At 40.4% G+C, this 20,461-nt stretch overlaps 1 protein-coding gene across 2 annotated transcripts in view; it reads left to right on the forward strand.

Moving 5' to 3' along the window:
- The window catches only part of STAG2 (stromal antigen 2), a 116,169-nt gene that overhangs the window by 37,004 nt on the left and 58,704 nt on the right, over nt 1-20,461 (forward strand). For both annotated transcript variants that reach the window (XM_025205184.1, XM_025205183.1), the window contains exon 2: nt 17,429-17,576. In XM_025205184.1, coding sequence (XP_025060969.1) covers nt 17,533-17,576 — 44 coding nt within the window. In that variant the 5' untranslated portion in view covers nt 17,429-17,532. The remainder of the gene's footprint in view (nt 1-17,428; nt 17,577-20,461) is intronic.

Raw genomic sequence — 20,461 nt, forward strand, 5'->3', positions numbered from 1 at the left:
AGGAGGGCTGTTGAGGCTGTGGGGGCGAGTGCAGGGCACCAGCAGCGCTGGGGGAGGGGTGAGCTGTGGGGGGCCTTTAATGTTTATCACAGATTTTGGGTTTTTAATCAGGGAATTTGCAATTTTTACTCGGAGAAAACCAGGATCCCTGTTCATGATGTAGGATATATTGGAAAGAATATAGTAGCTGTAAGCAGATACTGTTAATATAAATGCTTACTCTTCTGCCTGAATTTTTTATCTGTTTGAAATACTTATTAACTGGAAGAAGTTAGAGAAACAGATGGGTATTTTTCTGGTGTACATTGCAGCAATTTTGGTGTAGTCAGTTCTGTTGCTGCACTTGTATAGCTAATTAATTTCTCTTGCTTGTGAGTCTTTCTCTTCCTTTGTATTTTATGAAAACATTCTAAAAAGGCATAAAACCCCACCAAAATAGTCAGGGAGACTTGGTAGCCAGTATATTAACTGAAAACCAGTTAAAAATGAAATTGCTTCAAATTAATGAAGTTTTTTTTAACTTGACTCCAAGTCCACCTGAAACTCCAAAATGGTAAAGATCAAATACTGAGTCAAAAGCTAAAAGCTGCAGTGGATGCCTGAAGTAGTTTTTAGTGCCACAGCTGCAGGAGGAAACGCACATTCCTTAGGTTAACTCAGTGAAAAACGTGTTATGGGTTTGCCAAATAGTGCAAAAAATATCACAGACTTGGATTAGAACTAAAATCTTCAATAAATGTTATGATTTTAAAAAACTACAGTATTAATTGCAGTAACTTACTCTAAAAGGTATCATTGATAGCTGTCCCCAAATAGTAGCTGATTGGTATGCCTTGCATAGCAGCAGCTAATGAACAATAGCCATAGGGAAAGGGTGTTCTGTATCTAATTGAAATATGATCCTGCATATACTTGGTTATATGGTTTGCTTACGTCCAAAGGCTGAATTTCTTTCACAGCCTTCACAAAAGCTTATGCTTAAAAATACTTTTTCCTTGAATTTTTTTTTTTTCATGTGGTAAGTGTACAGGATGGTAAATACCTGAAACCATTTCACTATTTATTTTTTTTTAGTGCTAACATCTTAGCCTGTCAAGATCATGCTTTAAGATTATGGAAGAATTCTTATAATTTAGCGAGCTGGGAATGTAGGATAGAATTAGATTTGTGTTGTTCTGAGTGGGGGGGGGGTTTGGACTTCACAGCACATGTAGGCTGTTCCTCCTGCTGCTTGTGCAAAGAGAAATGCAGGAGAGAAGAAATGAAGAGAAGATGACTCAACTACTCAGTCCTACCTTTCTGCATCACTTCAGCTCCTCAGCAGAAGCTGTAGCTATTAGAGTAGCTTTTTTACATGATTTCAGAGCCTTTAATTAATGTTAACTGCATGATGCGTTTTTTTCCTTTCCAAAATTAACGGCTTTTAAATGGTGTACTAGCGATTTAATTTTTTTTTTTAACTGTAAATTTGACTCCCATGCCAGGTTAATTTTGTTCTTACATTGGCAAGCAATTAGCCTGCTTTACGCACTGTACAACAGTGATTTTTAAGGAACATGCACCTAGGGGTTGACTCACAGCAAATATTGTTGCAGTTTAAATACCCTTTTTGTGATGGTGCACTAGTTCAGTTTAAATTTTGGCTTATTAACATATGGTAGTTTAGAGCTTTTTAGGCCTTTGTGGTTATAAAACCCTTAATCCAGGGGTGTCGAACTCACCTTGTGCTTCAGTCTGGACTCTCCCTACCGTGCTCCTTAAGGACTGGATCCAGCCCATGGCATGTGGCAGCAGCAACTCTGGCACAGGGCATTTGGTGGAAGTAGCAGCTCTGGTAATCCAGTGGGCCTAATACTGGTTCTGGCCCATGGGCTGTATGTTTGACATCCCTGCTACAAGCATTTTTTAAATACCTTCCAGGAAGCTCTAAAATGCTATAGGGCCAGCTCAAGTCCAATTAAAAGTCTGTGGGTTCTTTCCATTCATTTGTTGCTTTTGAAAATTCCTTGTTTATTTTTATTTAAGAAGGTATTGAAAGCAGCTGTCTTATTTGTTGCCTTTTTACAGTGTATTAGATAATGTCAATTTCTTTTTTACATTGAGTTTCATAATAGCTAGTATAAAGCAAGCGTGTGCGCCCAGGTCTGTCAATGGATATAATTATTGACTTGCCTGCAGTAAATCTTTTATGATTTGAGGAATTTCTTCAACTTGAGTACTCTGATGGTTTTGTAGCTTTTTTTTAAAAAGCACCTGATATGTGGAGACCACTAATATATAGGGTGATGTTATGTCCCGGTTTGGCCAGGACAGCCCTAGATTTCATAGGCCATCCCAACATCTCAGCTGGTTAGCTAAAATTGAAGAAAAAGTCCCAGATTGGTTGTGCCTGACCCACCTCCTCCTGTGCAGTAGCTGGAGGGTGGGGGGACGGGCTGGGCTGAGCACTGCTCCTTCTGCCTGGGGCATGGATTGGTGGGCCAGGGCTAGGGGAGAAGGTCAGGACCATCTGTGTAGGGTAAGCTAGTATGGCTGCCCACTGCTGGCAGCCTTGTGCCCTCCTGCTGGGGCCCAGGCTGCACATGGCAGCCCTGGGCGGCTACTGGGGATGGTGGGGAGGCACCGCGTGGCTGTGCAGCTCAGGCTGTTGTGGGGTTTGGAGGGTGCAGCAGAGAGGCTGCTCCCCACTGCTGATGGGGGCTGCTATACGCAGCCTGGGCCTTGTTAGTGGCTTCAGCGGCAGGTGGCCATCCCAGCTTCCCCCCACACAGGTGCCTCAGCTCCAGCCACTGCATGCAGGGGATGGAGCTTAGCAATGAGCCTCCATGCTGTTTTGCCCCACCCTGCTCCACTGTCAGGTCTCCTGGAAGCTGCATCGTCAGGGGTGGGGGGGAGGTGCATATGTGTGCATGCATGGCACCCCCCGCCTCCAAATCCCTGATTGCCTTCAAAATAATATGGTCACCCCACTAATATCACTTGTAAGCTGATCTAATTCTAGGTCTCCAGATGTAAGCTTTCCATACTAACTGCCTCATAATCTTCCTTCTCAGGAACTGGGGGGAGGGGTATAACACTGTTGATATTGTATAAAGACTAGTTATACAGATTATAAACCTTCTTTAGTAATATCCTGTGTTCTGGGTAAGGTAAGCAGGCCTATACATTTCATGAAAAATTCATGGAATGTGCTCATGCTGTCTCAGTTGAACAAAATCTGATCAGAACCACAAATTGCTGAAGAACCAGAGTGGATTTTGCCTTGTCTGCTCAGGGAGAATAGACATTAAAATGTGGATATTAAAGAGCTTTAAGTTATGAGTAGTGCATGTAGCACAGATGTTGCTGTTGGCAAGATTACAAGGATAACTTCAATGAGAGGATGAAATGTTTTTAATCTAAATTTCCTGCATTTTAGGAGGAAATGTGACTTTTATCAATATTGGGTGTGAATTTGCTAATTTTGTGTTTTTTAGACTGACATTTGCTATTTCCTTAAAAGATACAAGGTCATCTTAGGTGTTAGTTTTATATAAAACTAACACCTGTGAGAGAGACGCGCACACACGTATGTGTATATTCCACTCTTAAAATTCCACTTCAGATTCCGATGGCATAAAGCAACTTGTAGCATTCGGTCATCTTCTGCATCAGTAGGTCTGTCATTTGGGGACTGGTATTGATTATCCACCTCTTGAATTCTATAACAGAAGCATCAGGAGCATCACTGTGAATGGAGTGCTCTGTTTCTGTTCTTGGAATGATAATGTCAATAAATGTTTGGGCTGTATACTGGTGAAGGCTCCTTTGTAAAGCTTTCATTTGGCTTAAGACTTATAATTAAGTTATGTGGCTTACTAGGTGGGTAAATACATCTACATATAGTTAGATGGGGAAATACAACTACCTCACAAAAATATGCAGCAAATCCAGCCTAGCCAATATGTTAGTTTTTTCATTTTAGAGTCAATCCAGCAGAGGCCAATGAAATTCAGTAATTCTGCACTGCTGCAGTACTAATAATTTACTGTTTGTATTGCAGTAGCAAGTTGGGGGAATCCCATTTAGTAGGTATTGTGTATGCATATTAAAAGATGAGGGCCTCTAAACCCCTGCTTTTATCTTATAGAGTAGGCAACCATAGATCTTCTGGATCATGGCTTTATGAGCAAGAGATCTAGTGAGGTGTTCGACAAATTTGCTTGTGGCTGATATGCCCAGTTTGCAAGTGACACAGCTTGTTACAAGTTTCATATATCCATATGTTGTCTGAATTGCAGCCCAAGTTTACAGCGTGCTGCTTCCTTCTTCCTTGCTTTGCTTCCATCCTCTGGATCAAAGCTGCTTTACGCTGAGCTGCACCCAGTGCCAGATGTTCCCTCCAGATTGGACAGGATGCTGTGCACTCCTCCCAGCTTTCTACATTAATGTTGAACAACTTCAGACCATTTTTGTACACATTGTGGTACTTTGAGACTTTCTAAAACAGTCTCAAATCTTGCTGAACAAAGTATTCTTGGGGATAGTCTTCTCCCATTCTCCTATCATGGCCAAGCCATCTCATCTTGCTCTTCTTGATGATTGATGATTTTAAGTGAGTCAGTCCTGCACACTCTAGCACCTCTGTTTGGCATTTTGTTTTCCAACTTTATTTTCAGGATCTTGCACGGGTTTCCATGTGGAAATTTTTTGGTCTCCTGAGGTGCCTAACATATGTTGTTCACATTTCTAAGCCATAAAACAGGGATGACAGTACACAAGTCTTGGAGATTTACATCTTAACCTGAATTGAAACTTTATTTCCTGCATATCCCTGTAATAGACTGAAATTCTTAGATGATTTTCTAGTTTTGTTAGCCAGTTCAGTCTGAAGGTCAAGATTCATAATGATTGTAGAACCCAAGTAGCAAAAGTTGTTGTGACAACACCAAGAGATTTACCCTGCAGAGTGATGTTGGGCCCTAGTTCTTCCACCCCTTGGTACATGGTCGCAGTCTTTTTGAGACTTAACTGTTAGTCTGAAATTCTTGCATGGTACAGAAAATCTGTCCAAGAGGTTTTGCAGGGAAGATTCACTGCAAGTAACCAAGGCCGTATTGTCTGCAAACAGGAAATCTTCAGAACCAGTTCTTTCACCTTGGTTTGCATTCTAAACCTTACAGTGTTGAATAAGCCTCCATCTAGTCTGGTTTGAAGACAAATGCCATCATTGCTGTCCTTAGATGCATGAGGAATCGGGAATGAAAAGTAGATGTTAAAAAACGTGGAGGGTAAGATTGCACCTCTGTTTTACCTCATTGATATTAAAGGCATTTTTGATTCTTTGATTTCATATGCTACAGTTTCCTTCATTCCTTGGTGTAATGAGCAAATGATGTTCAACAGTTTTGGGGGGCAACCCAGTTTCTTCTGAACCGTAGAAAGCCCTGTCAACCACACCGAAGGCTTTCATCAGAGTGAAGGCTATTTTTTTTTTTCTCTACACCTTCTTTTCCAATAATACTGAAAATATTGTATTAGTGGTGGAGCATCCTGAGTGAAAGCTGCATTGAGTTTTTCAGGATAGATTCTTTCACCTAGAGACTGCTGCTATGGAGTATAATACAAGTGACAACTTTTCCAACTATGTTCAACAGGGAGATACCTCTGTAGTGGTCACGGTCGCTTCTATCCCCCTTGTTTTTGTATAATTGTACAAAACAAGCATCTTTGAAATTTTGCAGTACCATTTCCTCTTTCCAACAGAGCAATATAACTTCATGGAGCTTTCAAAGTAATTCATCATCGGCACACTTGTAGATTTTTAGCACACAAGCAGTTGTTGCCCAATGCCTTGTTCCCACGAATTGATTTAATAGCTTTCTGCAAGTGTTCTAATGTAGGTTCATTGTCCAAATCCATCATAACTTCAAACTGTGCTAATCCTTTCAGCTCTTCATGCCTGATTTCAGTCTCACTGCAGTATAGAATTCCATAGTGTTCAATCCAGGGCTCGAGGTTTTTGTTTATCAGCAATGACATTGCTATTTAAGTCTGTCAGTGGAGCTATTTTCTTTTTGACTGGACCAGTTGCTTGTTTGATGCCTTCATACGTTCCACTGTTATCACCTGCATCAGCTGCTTTCTGAATATCATCACGGAATTTTAGCCAAAAAGTTTGGGCATGCTTCCTAACCTCCTTTTGCATTTCTCCTCAAGCCTTTCTCAAATTTTCCAGGGCTTTGGTGTTGGGAGATTTCTTGTAGGTGATTAGTGCTGTCCTTTTGTTCTCAACTGGCAGTAGAAGAGTATATGAGTGCTCTTCAAACCATTCTGCATTTTTCTTGCTTTTTTTTTTTTTTTTGGCCAAGTGCGGTTACAGCAGCATTGTACATGTGCTTTCCATGCCTTGGTATCTGAGTTGTTAGGTAAAGTTGCTTTCACAACTTAATTGAATAATCTGCATCTTTCTATGTCTTTAGAAATATTTTTAAATTTAGAGTAATTTAGAATAATTATATTTAGAAATCCAATATTTAAAATGTAATAAATTTTAGATAGAAGCCCAGCCTAAATAGACAAAAAAGGAAAGCAGTGAGAGGGGGACCAGATGCACAAAGTGACATGATTTATGCAGACTATAACAGGAGGTTAGTGGAAGAACATGAAATAGAACTTAACTGAGAACAATACAAGTTCAGTGTCCTATCTCTGTGCCTGTGCTCCCTCTCCAAAGTATATTGAAGTGGTTTATCACTCGGGGGTGTCAGTTGAAACTAAATTAGGATTATTCAATCTGCTCTAACTATGTAGCTTCTTTCTTGTTTGTTTTGTGTGATGTGTGGGTTTACTCCATATCCTTTGCAACAACCAGGAAGGGAGAATTAAAGAACTATTTGTATCTTAGGAGGTGGCAGGCCTTATTGCTCTGTGCTTTATTTCTAGTTAGCGATTTCACAGAAGCCTAAAGGAATACAGGCAGTCCTTGACTTGCAACTTCCTAAATTGACACCTTGTTTCAACTTTATGAGGTCAGTTTCAACTTTACAGTGCTAGATCCAATGCGACGCCATGCCAGCAAACAAGTTCGCTGCGTCGCCCATCTCCTTGGAGAACATCTGTCCAAACTTCCTTGGACACTTTCTTTCAGAAAGTGGCAAAGGCTCCAGAAGAACCTGCAGCCAAGACTCCTGAGAAGACTCCAGCCAAGAACCCTTCAGAAAGTCCAACCAAGAGCCTTTTAAAAAGTCCAGCGAAGTCAACTCAAAGAAGTCCTTCTAAATCCATATGATTGCTATGTATACTATAAATACATTAATGTAGCTATATTACTCATCTATAATTGAATGAGTACAAAATTCTGGGGTATTTTAGGTGAAAATAGGGTATTGGGTCTTGGTTCAGGAACCAATCCCCCATTTATAACATTGTTTCTTATGAGGAAATCGGTTCCAAGTTGCAATGTTTCGCCTTAAGATACAATTGGTTCCTGAAAACTGCATCGTAAATCCGAGGACTGCATGTAATTAAAAGCCCAAATTGCACAGATTTTTCAATATGATTTTAGGTACCTCCCTTCCATAGGCTGTTGAAAAATCTCAGCCAGTTAACCTTTACTTGCCCCCCCACCCCTTTTTTTTTTTTTTTTTAAATTCTGGAGCAAGTAGAGGTTGGAGTATTTACTTACCTAGAAACTACTGCTTCAGAGGGCACTTTTCAGAATCCTTGCCTCCTTAGTTAACTTCCCTTCAGAGGTCTTGGATATTTTAATTTTTTTTTTTTTTTTTTAAAGCATCTTTCTTGGCTCTTATTTGTCAGTCTTTGGATGGCCTAATTTATATCTTTGTCTTGTTGAATGGGCTTTTATTTTCTTTCTGAAAAATGAAGCTCCTGTACAGCCCAAGAAACCAGTTGATGGATTGTAACCTCTGGAGAGCATCCTTTGGTGGGGGGGAGGTACTTTGTGACATATAGTAAGTAGGTGGCTTAACTTTCACTATGTTCCACTACCCACCATACTCAAATGAATCCAAGAGTAGGCTTGTTGTCTCTCCCGGTTGATGGAGGGGTGAAAAATTTTGCCTTGCATGTGAGTAAATAGAGTAATAGTAATCTTACCCTATTTAAAAAAAAAAAAAAAAAAAGTGAAAAAACCCTCACTGTTCCTGGGTAACAGATTTAACAAGAAGTTTGCAAGGTATATATATGCTTAAACCCATGTCATTGCATTTTATAATACCAAACAGCTCAGTTATTTTAATTATTTTTTCTCAAAAGTATGTTGATTTTAAAAAACAAAACAGAGTAAACTTGTAACTGACCCATCTTGATGAAATCCTGCACTTTTCAGAATATTTAAACATATACTTAATAAATAAAATCAACACAAATCCAGGAAGTCTTCTATAGTAGAACAAGCCCATACACTGGGGTCAGGCCCAGCATTGCCTTCCCTGTCTTGTGCGCCTGGATTGGACCTGGCCCTGCATACTGGGATTGGACTCCTGATCCACTGTGCAGGGCTCAGGGCTCCCCAGGGTACCAGGGGAGTGGTGCCACCAAATTTCTGGACCACTGGGGAGCCAGCCCTGCACGCCTGATGACATGGTACTGCGGGTAATACCCGGGGCTGAACCCCCCTGCTTCCAGATGTTCAAAATTTTAATTATGCTGTGTAAGAGGCAGTAAAACAATTGGAACGTTCCTATTCTGATACCAAGAAATAGCAAAATCTGGATTTAAAAAACAAGATGGCTTTTTATCTTGCAATGAAGGATGCTTGGGAATCTGAAATGGAATAGATGCTGCCCTGCGTGTCATAGGCCCTGCTTATCTTGGCGTTCTGTTTACAGGAGCAGGGTCACTACACACTTCTTGTGGAAGTTAAAGGAAACATTGTGAACCTTGTTCATAATTCTGAATCTAGTCCTTGTTGCCAGTTGGACAGGTCTCTTAAAGAAGAAACAGAAATACTGCCAGTATTATAACTTTTCTTATAAAATCTTTCAAAGTTTTGTATATCAAACAAACCACGTAGGAAAAATAAAATAAAGTATGCATATAGTCACATTGCACCTCATTTCAGCTCTGGAATTGTGTCTGCCAGGTGATTAGAACCACTGATAAAGGGAGCTCTAAATTTATTTTGTGTTGTGTTTTAAGTATTTTGGAGTGATTTTTTTGTTTGTTTTTTGTAATTTGAATAAAGCTTGATGGCATTTGACACAACACCTTGTGCAACTTCAGAAGGAATAATGCACTTTTTCAGACCTATGGGAAATACCATGTAGCTATGTAAAACTTGTGCTTTTAAAAATTCCTTCCGAGTAATAATTTGTTATGGTATGTAAATATAATAGGTGGAGGCATATTTTGCTATGGAAAGAAAATACCTAATTGACCTAAAAACGATATATTTATACTAGGCTTCTTTGCTGACAGAATTTTAAGTGGAAATCTTTCTTGGTTTTTCTTTTCAGTTTTTGCATGTTGACAGTGCCAGGCAGAACCACTAAACCAATACAGTAAGAAGAAGAAAATTCTTGTAGTACTCCAATAGTAATTTCTGCACAGCTGATTAAGGAGCATCAGCATTTTTCAACATTGAATGGTCTACCCTAGGGCAGAGGCTCCCAGACCTTTTCTTCTTGTGTTACCCCCCTCCAGATATACCAGCTGCTCACAAACCCAGCATACATTTTATATTTTAACTCCTTATATGTCCATTATTATAATGAAAATTAAATCCACTATCACACATTTTTCTCCTGTGTACGCTCCAGAGATCAGGAGCCCCTGTTTTAGGGTTTATATTCAACTTCTGAGGAGCCACAGGATGCACACCACGCAGGTCTCCTGGTCATCTTGGGCCCCTAGGGCTGTGGCATCTTGCCTCCAGGGGTGGGGACAGAAAGGTGGAGACATCTTGGCAGCAGCAGTCAGAGCTATGGGTGGAGTGGCAAGCTGGACGTGAGCCCACAGGCTGCAAATTGGGTAGCCCTGGTCTGTCTTATTTGTCTCCCTTGCTAAAATTGTTACCTTTCTGAGAGCTTCACAATCCATTGATTTTCTTTCTCATACCAGTACAGTTCCCATTTTAGGGATTAGGAATTGAGACACGGGGAAGGTTATGTAATTTGCCCAAAGTTTCAAATGGGAATTAAATCTAATCTCTTGTTCCCCTTCTTTGTCTGTAAAACCATCATTCTTTTCTTTGTATTTTTTACTTGGCTACAAAGATGATGAAAGCATCTTATCATTTGTCCTGATCAAATTTACCTGGAGTTGTAAACACTAAGTACAGAAGCAAAGGTGGGTGGGTGGGGATGTGTGTGTGAACAAGAGATATAATTTAAAAGTTCATGATTTCTAAGTGTTCTAGTTAACTAATGTGGAACAGTGTAAATTCAGATAAAGATGTGGGGTTTTTTGGTCTCTTGCAAATTTAAATATATTCAATAGTAAACTTTATCTTGGAGTACTATATTATTGGGTGATTTACTCAGATGATGGCTTAAATGCAGCTGTATTTTCACAGCAGAATTAATTTGAATTAGCTTGGCTTTGGTGAGAGTGGCCATATTGCAAAATAACACTTGAGTTAGTGCATGCACACTGGCAATCTTCTCATTTGTCTGTGTTGCACAGACCTTTTCAACTACATCCCATGGTTCTTAGTGTTTTCTGAGCTAAACTGCTTTTTTAATTCTTCAGTTTCCTAGAGAGTGAATTTGTTATTGGTGCATGTTGTGGGAATTGTGGGTGGGTGTTGGAAGACAAATGGCATTCAAGTGGCGCTAGCTGTGTTATTGATACAGAATGGTTATGTTAGCCATTGATGAATTGTGAGTTCTTGAATTCTAGCTTACTCTGTTCTTGGACTAAACTCGGGTTAAGAGCATTTACCACATTAAGTTACTGTGTGTATAGGACTCCGAGATAAGGGCAGCACACAACTTAGCAATTTTGCAATGAAGACCAACTCCAATTTTGGGTATTGTTTCATGCTTAGTCTTTGCTATTCATACTAGTCACAAATGCTTCTATTTGAACCTCCATAACCTACAGTTATTTTTGCATAATTAATTAATTAATTGTGCCTGCATATATTTTAGTTGTTGCTTCAGTGAATCAAAATGGTATTTGTTTATCAGTTTTTAATTGGTAAGGTCTAGCATAACAATGCTATTTCTTTAATCTGTAGTAACTCACAAGGGAGACCAACTGGTTCGAAGAGACATGAACTTTGTGAGAGAGCATCTGACGACATAGGTTGCTGCCCATGAAAGCTAATGTCTCTCTGAACCAGTCTGCCTCCCTACCTTACCCTCTGCCTGACATCAGACTTCGAATTCTCTTGCTGTTACTTCTTGAACACACTAAGCAGTTGAATAAGGTCATAATGCTTTTGCGTTGTCTTTGATACTTTTCTACCCCAGGAGAGCCCGGAGTGATTCCAAGTATTTCTTTAATCTCATTCAGTGTTTGTTCAAGAAGTTTTTGGCATATTTAAACTTTTTATATCGAGAATTGGCAAATGTTAACGAAATGTGCTACAACATTATTGCTGAATAACAATGCATTATAAAGCTTATTGTACAGGAATAACTAGGTCAACCTCTGGGTGACCTGTCTTTTGGAGTTTCCTTAGTTAGCTTTAGGCTAGAGCTCCACCTTGTGATCTTTCAGCATGATACATTTGTTCTAAATGTTAATAAGTTAATTATGTTTCAGCAAAACTTAGTGGCTTTCTGAAGTTCATAAATCATTTTTTCAACCAGACTGAAAATTTTTTAGTTATAAAATACGCATCTCTGAGTAAATAATATGTGTATATATTATTATATGAAATTAAGGTGTTTAGTACTCAGGTTGGGTTTTTTTTTAAAGACGGCTACAGTTTTGTGGTAATACAGGAGTACGTATATAGACTTTTCCTTAGAGTGATATATGTGCCAGCACCTGGTTTGAAAACTTTGTTTCAGAATATCCATAGTAAGGACACATTTAGACAATTTGTGGTTTTCTTTTGGTTGGAATGGGATCTGTCAAGTAGCCATACTTACCTTTATTAATTTCTGACTTTACTACATCCAAACGTGTACAGTCTTTTTTTCTGTCTTTAACGACATCTCAACAAGTGCACATAACTAACATTTCTTTGCCCTTTTCTGTTTATCTTTCTCAGATAATCCCCCTGTCTAGTTCCCCCCCCCTTATTTTCCAAGTCATTTTTATTTCCCCTTGCTAGGATTAATGTGGCTGCCTAGGTCCTTTCCAGTCCTATGTCCCCGTGTAATGTTGTAAGCTCTTTTGGGGCTTGTACGTGTCATTCCATTGTAAAGCATTTTGCTAAATAAGTAACTTACTGGCTTCTAACACTGTTGGCCAAATGTTGAGCTCTCTTTTCGGTTCCTTCCTTCATTAAACTACAGTTCCATTCCCCTCGGGAAACTGTGCAAGCCCAATTGAATCTTTGTAGCCAAGACACTTCAGCTCCAAGAAGGAGCTTGATATTCCTCTCCTGTTTTAATTACAAGTCCATTACTTACTTTGGCCAAAATGAGCTGATTTTTCTTTTTTCTTTTCTGATTTTTCTTCCTTGAAATAATTAGTCTTACATGGTGTCACCATGAAACTTCAGACGTAGGTTTTTTTGTTCTAATTTGTTCAGTTTCTTTTACTTTTCTTTTTATTCAGGCAAATATAAAAACATAACAACACTGGAGTAACAGTTGTGTGAGGTTAAAGTTATTACATATTTACAGGAAAATAAATAATAGACAAGAATTCTTACCACTTAGCTTTCCCATATGTAAATATAGCATTCATTAACATTCAAACAGTCTGGCCAGATGCACACTGGTTTACTGGCTGGTGTTATTATGTATGGATACTATAATAATAAACTATTAATATAGTAATAGTATAATGTCTAAAGTTATATAGCATGTGTGTACACACATTAAAAGCTACAATTGCCTTTACATTTGTTTAATATAAGAAAATAAGTAAAGTGTATGTCTGGTCTAGTTAATATAACTGCAGTACTGTTTTGATCTCTGTGTATTGTTTTATACATTCTTGCCTGAAAATTTAACTTTATTTACAAAAGCCTCTGCTTACCTTCCTCCCCTTCCCCCTACAACTTTCCCATCCCAGTTTTCCCTCTCACTTGGATCCACAAATAATCCTTACATTTTGCACCCTTTACCTTTTGCTAAAATGTGAAGCATTCACCCCATCCTTCAGGTGGGATGGAATATTTAACCCCTCAATACCTGGAAGATTTGACTCCCAAACTATAAAGAAATCATGGCACTGTATCATAGGTACTGGTTTCTGGGGAGAGCTGTTTTGCAGAGCCATATCAGACCTCGACCCAGTCTCTTCTCATGTTTATATCTTTTCCCCACCCCTCACCCTTTGCTTTTAAATTGAGGGCATGTCTTTACTTCCCCTTTTTCCTATATTTCAGTCTCCAACACTGTTTTTTAAATTTCTTTCCCCCTCCCCTCATGATATTCCCCCTTCCATATTTTCTTTTAAGCTCCCTCAGACTATTATTCAGTTGTACCCAAATCCTCTTGAATACTCTTGGTTTTGCGAGTTATTCTAGTCTTCTTGTCCTTGTACCTTGCCGTTGTCTTTCTCCTGGGTTTAAGAATTTGCCATTCAGTATAGTGGCGTTGTCTCACTGTTTGTGTGTCATTCTCTTGCATTTTATACCCTTTCAGAGAAGGATCAGAAGTCTCTCTAACCTTCTGCAGAAACTGCTGCTTTTGTTCAAAGCGGCAAATGTAGTATCGTATCTCTTGGTTTGTTTGAATTGGGGAGAGCGTAGAGCAGCGGTCCTCACCTTTTTAGGCTTGAGGCACCCCTTGGATAATGTAAGTTCTTAGTTTTCACTTTTTTTCTCCTATGGAAGAATAATAGAGCACTTATTCTGTTCCAGAAGAACCCTGGAAGAACACAACTACATGTGGATTTCTATTTGAAGTCTCTGTTTATCTTTTGAATCATATTTGTAAACCTAACAGTGCTGCTAGCTAGCATTGTGTGGCACTGCATTGCACAGTTGAGAATCGGAAGGCCCCCAGGGTGCTGTGGCTCCTGGTTGAGAATCACAGGTGTAGGGAGCTTGGTACACTCTGTCTGTCTACAGGGACTGTTTTGTTCAGCTGCAGGAAGGAGTGGGATACCTGCTCTAAATATTCTGCTCAATGGGGAAGTCTTCTTATTCTACTGTTGTTGCTTCTCTTGATATTTTCTATAACCTAATTTTTCTTTGCAAGCTCCTTTTCTTCATTTTACTTTGCAGATTTATTGCTGATGTATCTTCAGGTCTGTGATCCTGCCCCCAGTTTCTTTTATCTCTGCCTTGTTTTTTTTATCAAACTGGGCCTGTCTATAAAGGATTTTAGAGCTTTGATTTCTGAGATGAGCTTGCCAAAGTTCTCTCTGGTCAAAGGGGCTTGTTTTGTTGGTCTCCTCTGCGCTGCCTCTTCTGTTTTCCTCATGCAGCAGTAGCAACCTCTGATTCTGCAGACCCTGTGAGCTGTTTTGAATGAAGATCTTCCAGCGAGTTTCTTCTGGGGAGTTAGGTTTTCAGATTGATCCCCTTATGGTGGGGTACATGTCATACAAACAGAGGAACTGGGGTTTTTTGGCGGGGGGGGATGGGGATCAGTGCTGTTTGTGGATTTTGCCATCTCTGCCATGGCGGTCTAGCTTCAGGCAGCCATCTGCTCCAGACGTGTAATACGATCCCCACAGGCATCTCGTTTTAATTGAGGACTGCTTTAATTTCGGAGCATTGGGTGCACCAGCTGTATAATTTAAACTTGGTGATAAAGATAATTTTTAAGCAATTGATGCCTCTTCTTACTATTCTAAAAATGTTTTGGTGATTGTCTGAAACCATTTTCTTGGAAAATATTTTTACACCAATTCTGATAGTGAGGTAGTTTAAAGGACTGTCCTTGCTTTGATGCTCTGAGGCTTTGGACAAATAACTTTTCTCTAATTTAGGGAGCAGATGTGTATATGAATTACTTATAAAGGGGTTTTAAAAGAAGTCATAATTGCAGATGGACATGAGGAACCCTAATTTCCTATTATAGGGTTGGTGGGGTGGGTGTGTTTCCAATTTTTTTTTTTTTTTTTAAGTAAAATGAAAATAACAAATCCACGGATAAGAGCTGTATTGAGCCCTGCATGTCATTGGCTATGTCAAAATTAGGGCTGGGTAGTGTGTTTTGACAATTTTTCCTGTTGAATAGCAGGATTAAAAAGGACTGGGGGAGCGCGAGAGGGGTTGTTGCTTGCTTGTTTTTGAGTGAGAGCTTTTAGTTTCGTGCATATTATCTGCTGGGGCAGTCAGCTGCTCACTGCCATGACCAGCAGCTACTTGCTTTTTTACAGTTTGGGGGTGTCTTTTATTTCAACCATCCTGCTCCTGAGAAGCCTTTTCTGTTGACAGTTTAATTGCAACTTCTGATATTTTCCTGTGGGGAAAACAAGTCCACAGTTCTGGAACAACAAAAACAAACCTTTCATTTGAAAAATTCCTGTTCAACTTTTAGTTAGACTTCTTGTAACTGAAACACAGTCCTCTGCCTCTTCCCAAGTGCAGTACCTGGTAGTGGTAACAGAAAGAGAATGAAATTTAAGGGGTGGGGGGGAGTCTTGGGTTTTTTTCCCAGTAGATTTTACAGGTGTTGGTTATAAACATCAAGCTAATGTTAAATCTATTTTTTCTTGGTCCTATTCCAGGTTGTGCGTGGGAGTACTTTTTAGTGGTTACAGACTTTTCAGCATTTGTTTCCATCCTGCTCTTTTCTTTCCCTGTTTCCCTCGATTCCTGTCATGCCTCTGCACTCGACTTCATTTCAGTCTTTTTCCATACTCGGAGCGCACGGGGAACATTGGCAGCACAGGAGAGGCGGTTTCTCTCCTCCATTTCCTGTGCTTGAAGCACCAATGGCTTCGGGTAGCCAGAAGGAGCAATTGCAAGAAAAATCCTGCTCTGCCCCCTGCAGGACTGAAATTATGCGTGCTCAGTTTAGACAAAGTCTTTGCAATGTATAGCTGCCAAACTCTAGCCTCTACTGAGCATATCCAAATAGTAGTTCCTTGTAGATTTTTGGTTCCTGTTCCATAGTGTAGAGGCACTAGAACTTCTCAGTAACACACTGGAAAATGTGTTCACGTTTTCAGAAATGACATTCTTTTCCTTTAATTAACTTTTTCTAAAATGGCATGAAATACTTCATACTAACATTTTAAGGAGATCAATAGGAAACAGATGCCTGTATTGAAAATTCCATCATAAACAGCTAAGCTTGACTTAGTTTTATGCTCCAGAAATAGGTTTCAATAATGGAAAATGTTAGGAAAATTAACTATAGTCTTTACTGTGCACTCTGTTCTGTTACATGGCAGTTCTTTTAATTGTCCACTGACTTGCCCTGTTAGGACACTAGATGGGCCACTAAACTGCTGTAGCAATTCCTGTTACTTCTTTGTCGAAAATGGGACAATCTCACTAGTCTTCAAGGTAGATAATAAGTTAATGCTTGTTAAAGTACCCTAAATAATAAAGTTGATAAACTGACATACTGACCACATTGAAGGTCAGAAAAAGGTGGTGAAAAGAACCAGTATCACTCTCAGCCCCTCTTTATGGAGGTACTCAAAAAAAGTTAAGGTGAATCAGAGGTGTAAAGTTGATAAACACTACATTTAAAGTGCATTAAACCAGTGTGAAATCACATTTGTACTTTTGTCTTGGCTTTCTCAGGGCTCTATGTGCTCAACACTGTTTACTGCCCCCTAGTCCAGAGAAGATATTGAGCCTTTTTCTTAAGTTATTCTCTTCTAATGTGACCTAGACCTGAGGTATCAAACTCATCTGGCTGTGTGGGCTGGATTGGGCTCAAAGATTGGCACTGCATGCTGGAGTCGATACATGTTCCAGGCTGCTTCCCCATGCCTGGAGCTGGTGTGTGAGCCCAATCCACACTGGCCGCGTCTCAAGCGTGTGCATGCCATATGCAGTACATGGGCCCAGTCCAAGACCCATAGGCAGCACTGCGTTCCATGGGCTGCGTTCAGCCTGTGGGTCGTATCATTGACACCCCTGACCTAGACTAATGGCATATATTCAACACTTACCATTTGTTCTTTGAAAAATGCTTTAAATAGGTACTATTTATCTGTACACATTTTTATTATTACGAAGGGGCTGCAGGAGCCTGAGGAGAATGATGGGGGGGGGGGGGGGGGGGGGTAGTAGATATGCAGATTTGTATTAAAAAGGAGAAAAAAACTTCTGATTAAAGGATGATATATAGGGTGTTACACAAACATTTTGAACCTTATTTTTTAGGTTCTGTTTTCTTTAAAAAATTAGGATTAATATCTGTCTGTATATGTTTGTTTTTTATAGGAATTGTCTAGAGCAAAAGGAAGAAAAGCAAGTAAGCTTGCATATTACGGACTGGTTTCTGAACATATTTCTAATACAGTGGGGTTACAGAAGATGATAAAGAAATGATAGCAGCTCCAGAAATACCAACTGATTTTACTCTCCTTCAGTAAGTAATTTAAATTACAGTATTTACATTTTAAAGAGACATGCACATTTTTGTAATGGTAATTACAGTGTGTATAGTTGCTTTTATAATTGTTAAAAATAGCACATTTTGTGCAATGATAGCAAGGTTATTCTATCAAAGAACTATGGCAATGTAAAATGTGAAGTGTTTCTTGAATAATGTCTTCAGTATCCAAGGTAATTTAAAATAGCTCTTTTACAAGTGACTTTTTTTAACCCTAGAATAGATTTTTAGAATCTTTTTAGTAGAACTTTTTTCCTAGGAAAAGCCATATAGCTATGATCCTGAAATGGTTTCCCTTAGAACAATATATCTTTCCGACAATATATCTTATAACTTGCCCTTTGAATTAAAAGCGTTTTGGTTAGGAATACTTTTAACGTCAAATTTTATTCCTTCTGTTTGGGGAATTGGGGGCTTGGTCCTAACAAGCAGACAGAGTTACTTAATCCTTGTGCCAAGTGCTGATAAAGTCTTAAGATGGGAGAAATTCAGTTATAATGTGTGCATAATAATTCTGCTAGTCATATATTATTTTGAGAAACAGACAAAATGTGATTTTATTTTATTTTATTTTTTTTAAGAAAGGCATGAATAGATGGACATGGGGGAGGCAGGGTGAAAATGTACTTCTACATTGATCAACCCTTTAAAGACTTCTTCAAAATAAAATACATGAATCCATTTGTCTAGTTCACTTATTTAAAAAAAAAAAAATAGCCATGACTTCAGGTAAATACACCTGAGTTTTGAAACTGCTTGTAAATACTCCTATATAAATGATTTTTTTTTCAGATTTGTTGAAAACATTATACAAAGTAGGGATTGGGAAAACTTGAACACAAGTATAGTTGGTAATGCTTAAGATTTTCTTTAAGTAGAGCCAAATGGTAATCTGTACAGCTGGCTTTGGACTTGCATGCTTTTGCCAGTACTGCAGCTAAGGGACCATGAGCCCCCCACACTAAGGAGGGGTGTATGCAACAATAGCTGTTGCTGGCAACCCGAAGGTGAGTCTTTTAGTCTGAGAAGCCCCACGGGCTAGATGACCTGCTTGCTTGTGTTGGATATGACAGGCACAATAGTTGACACCCCTGATTTTAGGCATGTGTGAAAGGATCAGTAAGATTATCAAGTACTAAGGAAATTTAACAGTTGTGGGGGAAGGGGGGTTTAGGCTTTATTTAAAGGGAACAATTGACATATTTAACTTCATTTGGTTTTAAACTGGTATGAATGTGTTTAGACAGTCTTTATTTCAGTTTAAGCATGACATGTTTCAATTTAACAAACTAATTCCTAATTAAAGGTGACCTGAAATAAACACTGGTTAAACCAGTTAAAATGACAGAGGCCAACTTTTTGGTTGATATGCCACAGATTAAGCCCCACAGCTGCCTTGAGGGTCACTCTGAGCCCCTTTTTCTGCCGGGTCTGTTCTGCATTCCGGTCCTTTTCTAGACTGCTGCTCTGCTGCCTGCCTTCTCGTTCATCTGCTGCATGCCACTTGTGGAATGTGTGCCACAGGTTGGGCACCTCTGAGGCCACAGCCTTTTATGTTGGTTTAAATCCCTTCACGCTAAACTTTATAATTTATGATGTTTTCAGATGCATAGAATTTGCATTGTGCTAACACATGAAATACCTGACATGCTTTGGAAAGAAAAATAGTTTAGAGTTAATCAGCACAGGCTCTTTTAGGCTGCTTACAGACATTCAAAAACTCCAAGCCTGAATTGATTCAATCTTTGCAGGTTAGTCTAATCTGCGTCGATTGAACCAGTAAGCAAGTGAATAGACACTCACTTTTGATTCTGGAAATGCAGCCACATGCCTGCAGTGGCTCACGCTAGAAGCCTGGAGGGTGTTAGACTGAGTCCTCCCTTCCCTTCAGACTGGAGGGAAGCTGAACTGAGTGGAGTGGGGGACATGACCAGGCCCTGGTAGGCTGAGTATGACTGGTAAAGAGTTTAAACTGCCACCTTGGCCTGCAGGGATCCCAGCCTGGCTTCCCCCCTGCTTGTGGCTCAGCATGGCCCAGAACCCCCAGAGCCTCCCTCCCAGCCAAGATGCAATTCCTCCGCACCTTCCCAGCTGCTGGGGCTAAGGTTTCACTTGGGAAGAGTGATGCCTGGGCTGGCCCTGGCCCCAGCCCCCACAGTGGAACACAGGGCAGGCTCACTTCCTCAGCCCCAAGCGCCATTACCTGTATCTTCTGGGCTGCCAGGTGCACACTGCTGACTCTTCCCCTACCCAGCATAAGTGGAGCAGTACGGCCCCTTGTACTAGGCACAGGGCTCTAAGTGCCCTTACAGCTTCCCTGCCACCACTGTCAGGGGGGCCTGCCTTGGCCATACTGGTAGGTGCCACCTGTCCCACCAAACTGTGGTCGTCTGTTGGGGCAGGTGGTGGGGAAGCCATGGGTAGCGCCTCCCAACCTGGCGCATGCTACGTGGGGCTATTCTGCACCTATGGCTTCCCCACCACCCCCGGCTTGCACCTGCAGTCAACTGCAGATCAGTGACATGGGCGGCACCTACCAATACGGCCAGGGCAAGCCCACCTGATGGCAGTGGTAGCAGAGAAGCCATGGGGGTAGAGCCTTGCACCTGGTACACAGAGCAGTGCTGCGTTGCTGCTGTTGGGTAGGGGAAGAGTCGGCAGTGCATGTCCAGCTCATTGGCCCAGGGGATGCAGGTAATAGTGAGTCCGCACCGTGCGTGCTGCTGAGGGGGCTGGGGCTGGCCCAGGCGCCATTCTCAAGTGGGTAGAAAGGGCTACTGGGCAGGAGCTGCTCCCTCAGTTGCATACTTGGGTCAGCTCTGCCCTAGGCTAGTGTCAACACTGGAGCCCCTTCCTGCTGC

Source organism: Alligator sinensis, unplaced genomic scaffold (genome assembly GCF_000455745.1).
Source record: "Alligator sinensis unplaced genomic scaffold, ASM45574v1 scaffold157_2, whole genome shotgun sequence".
NCBI lineage: Eukaryota > Metazoa > Chordata > Crocodylia > Alligatoridae > Alligator > Alligator sinensis.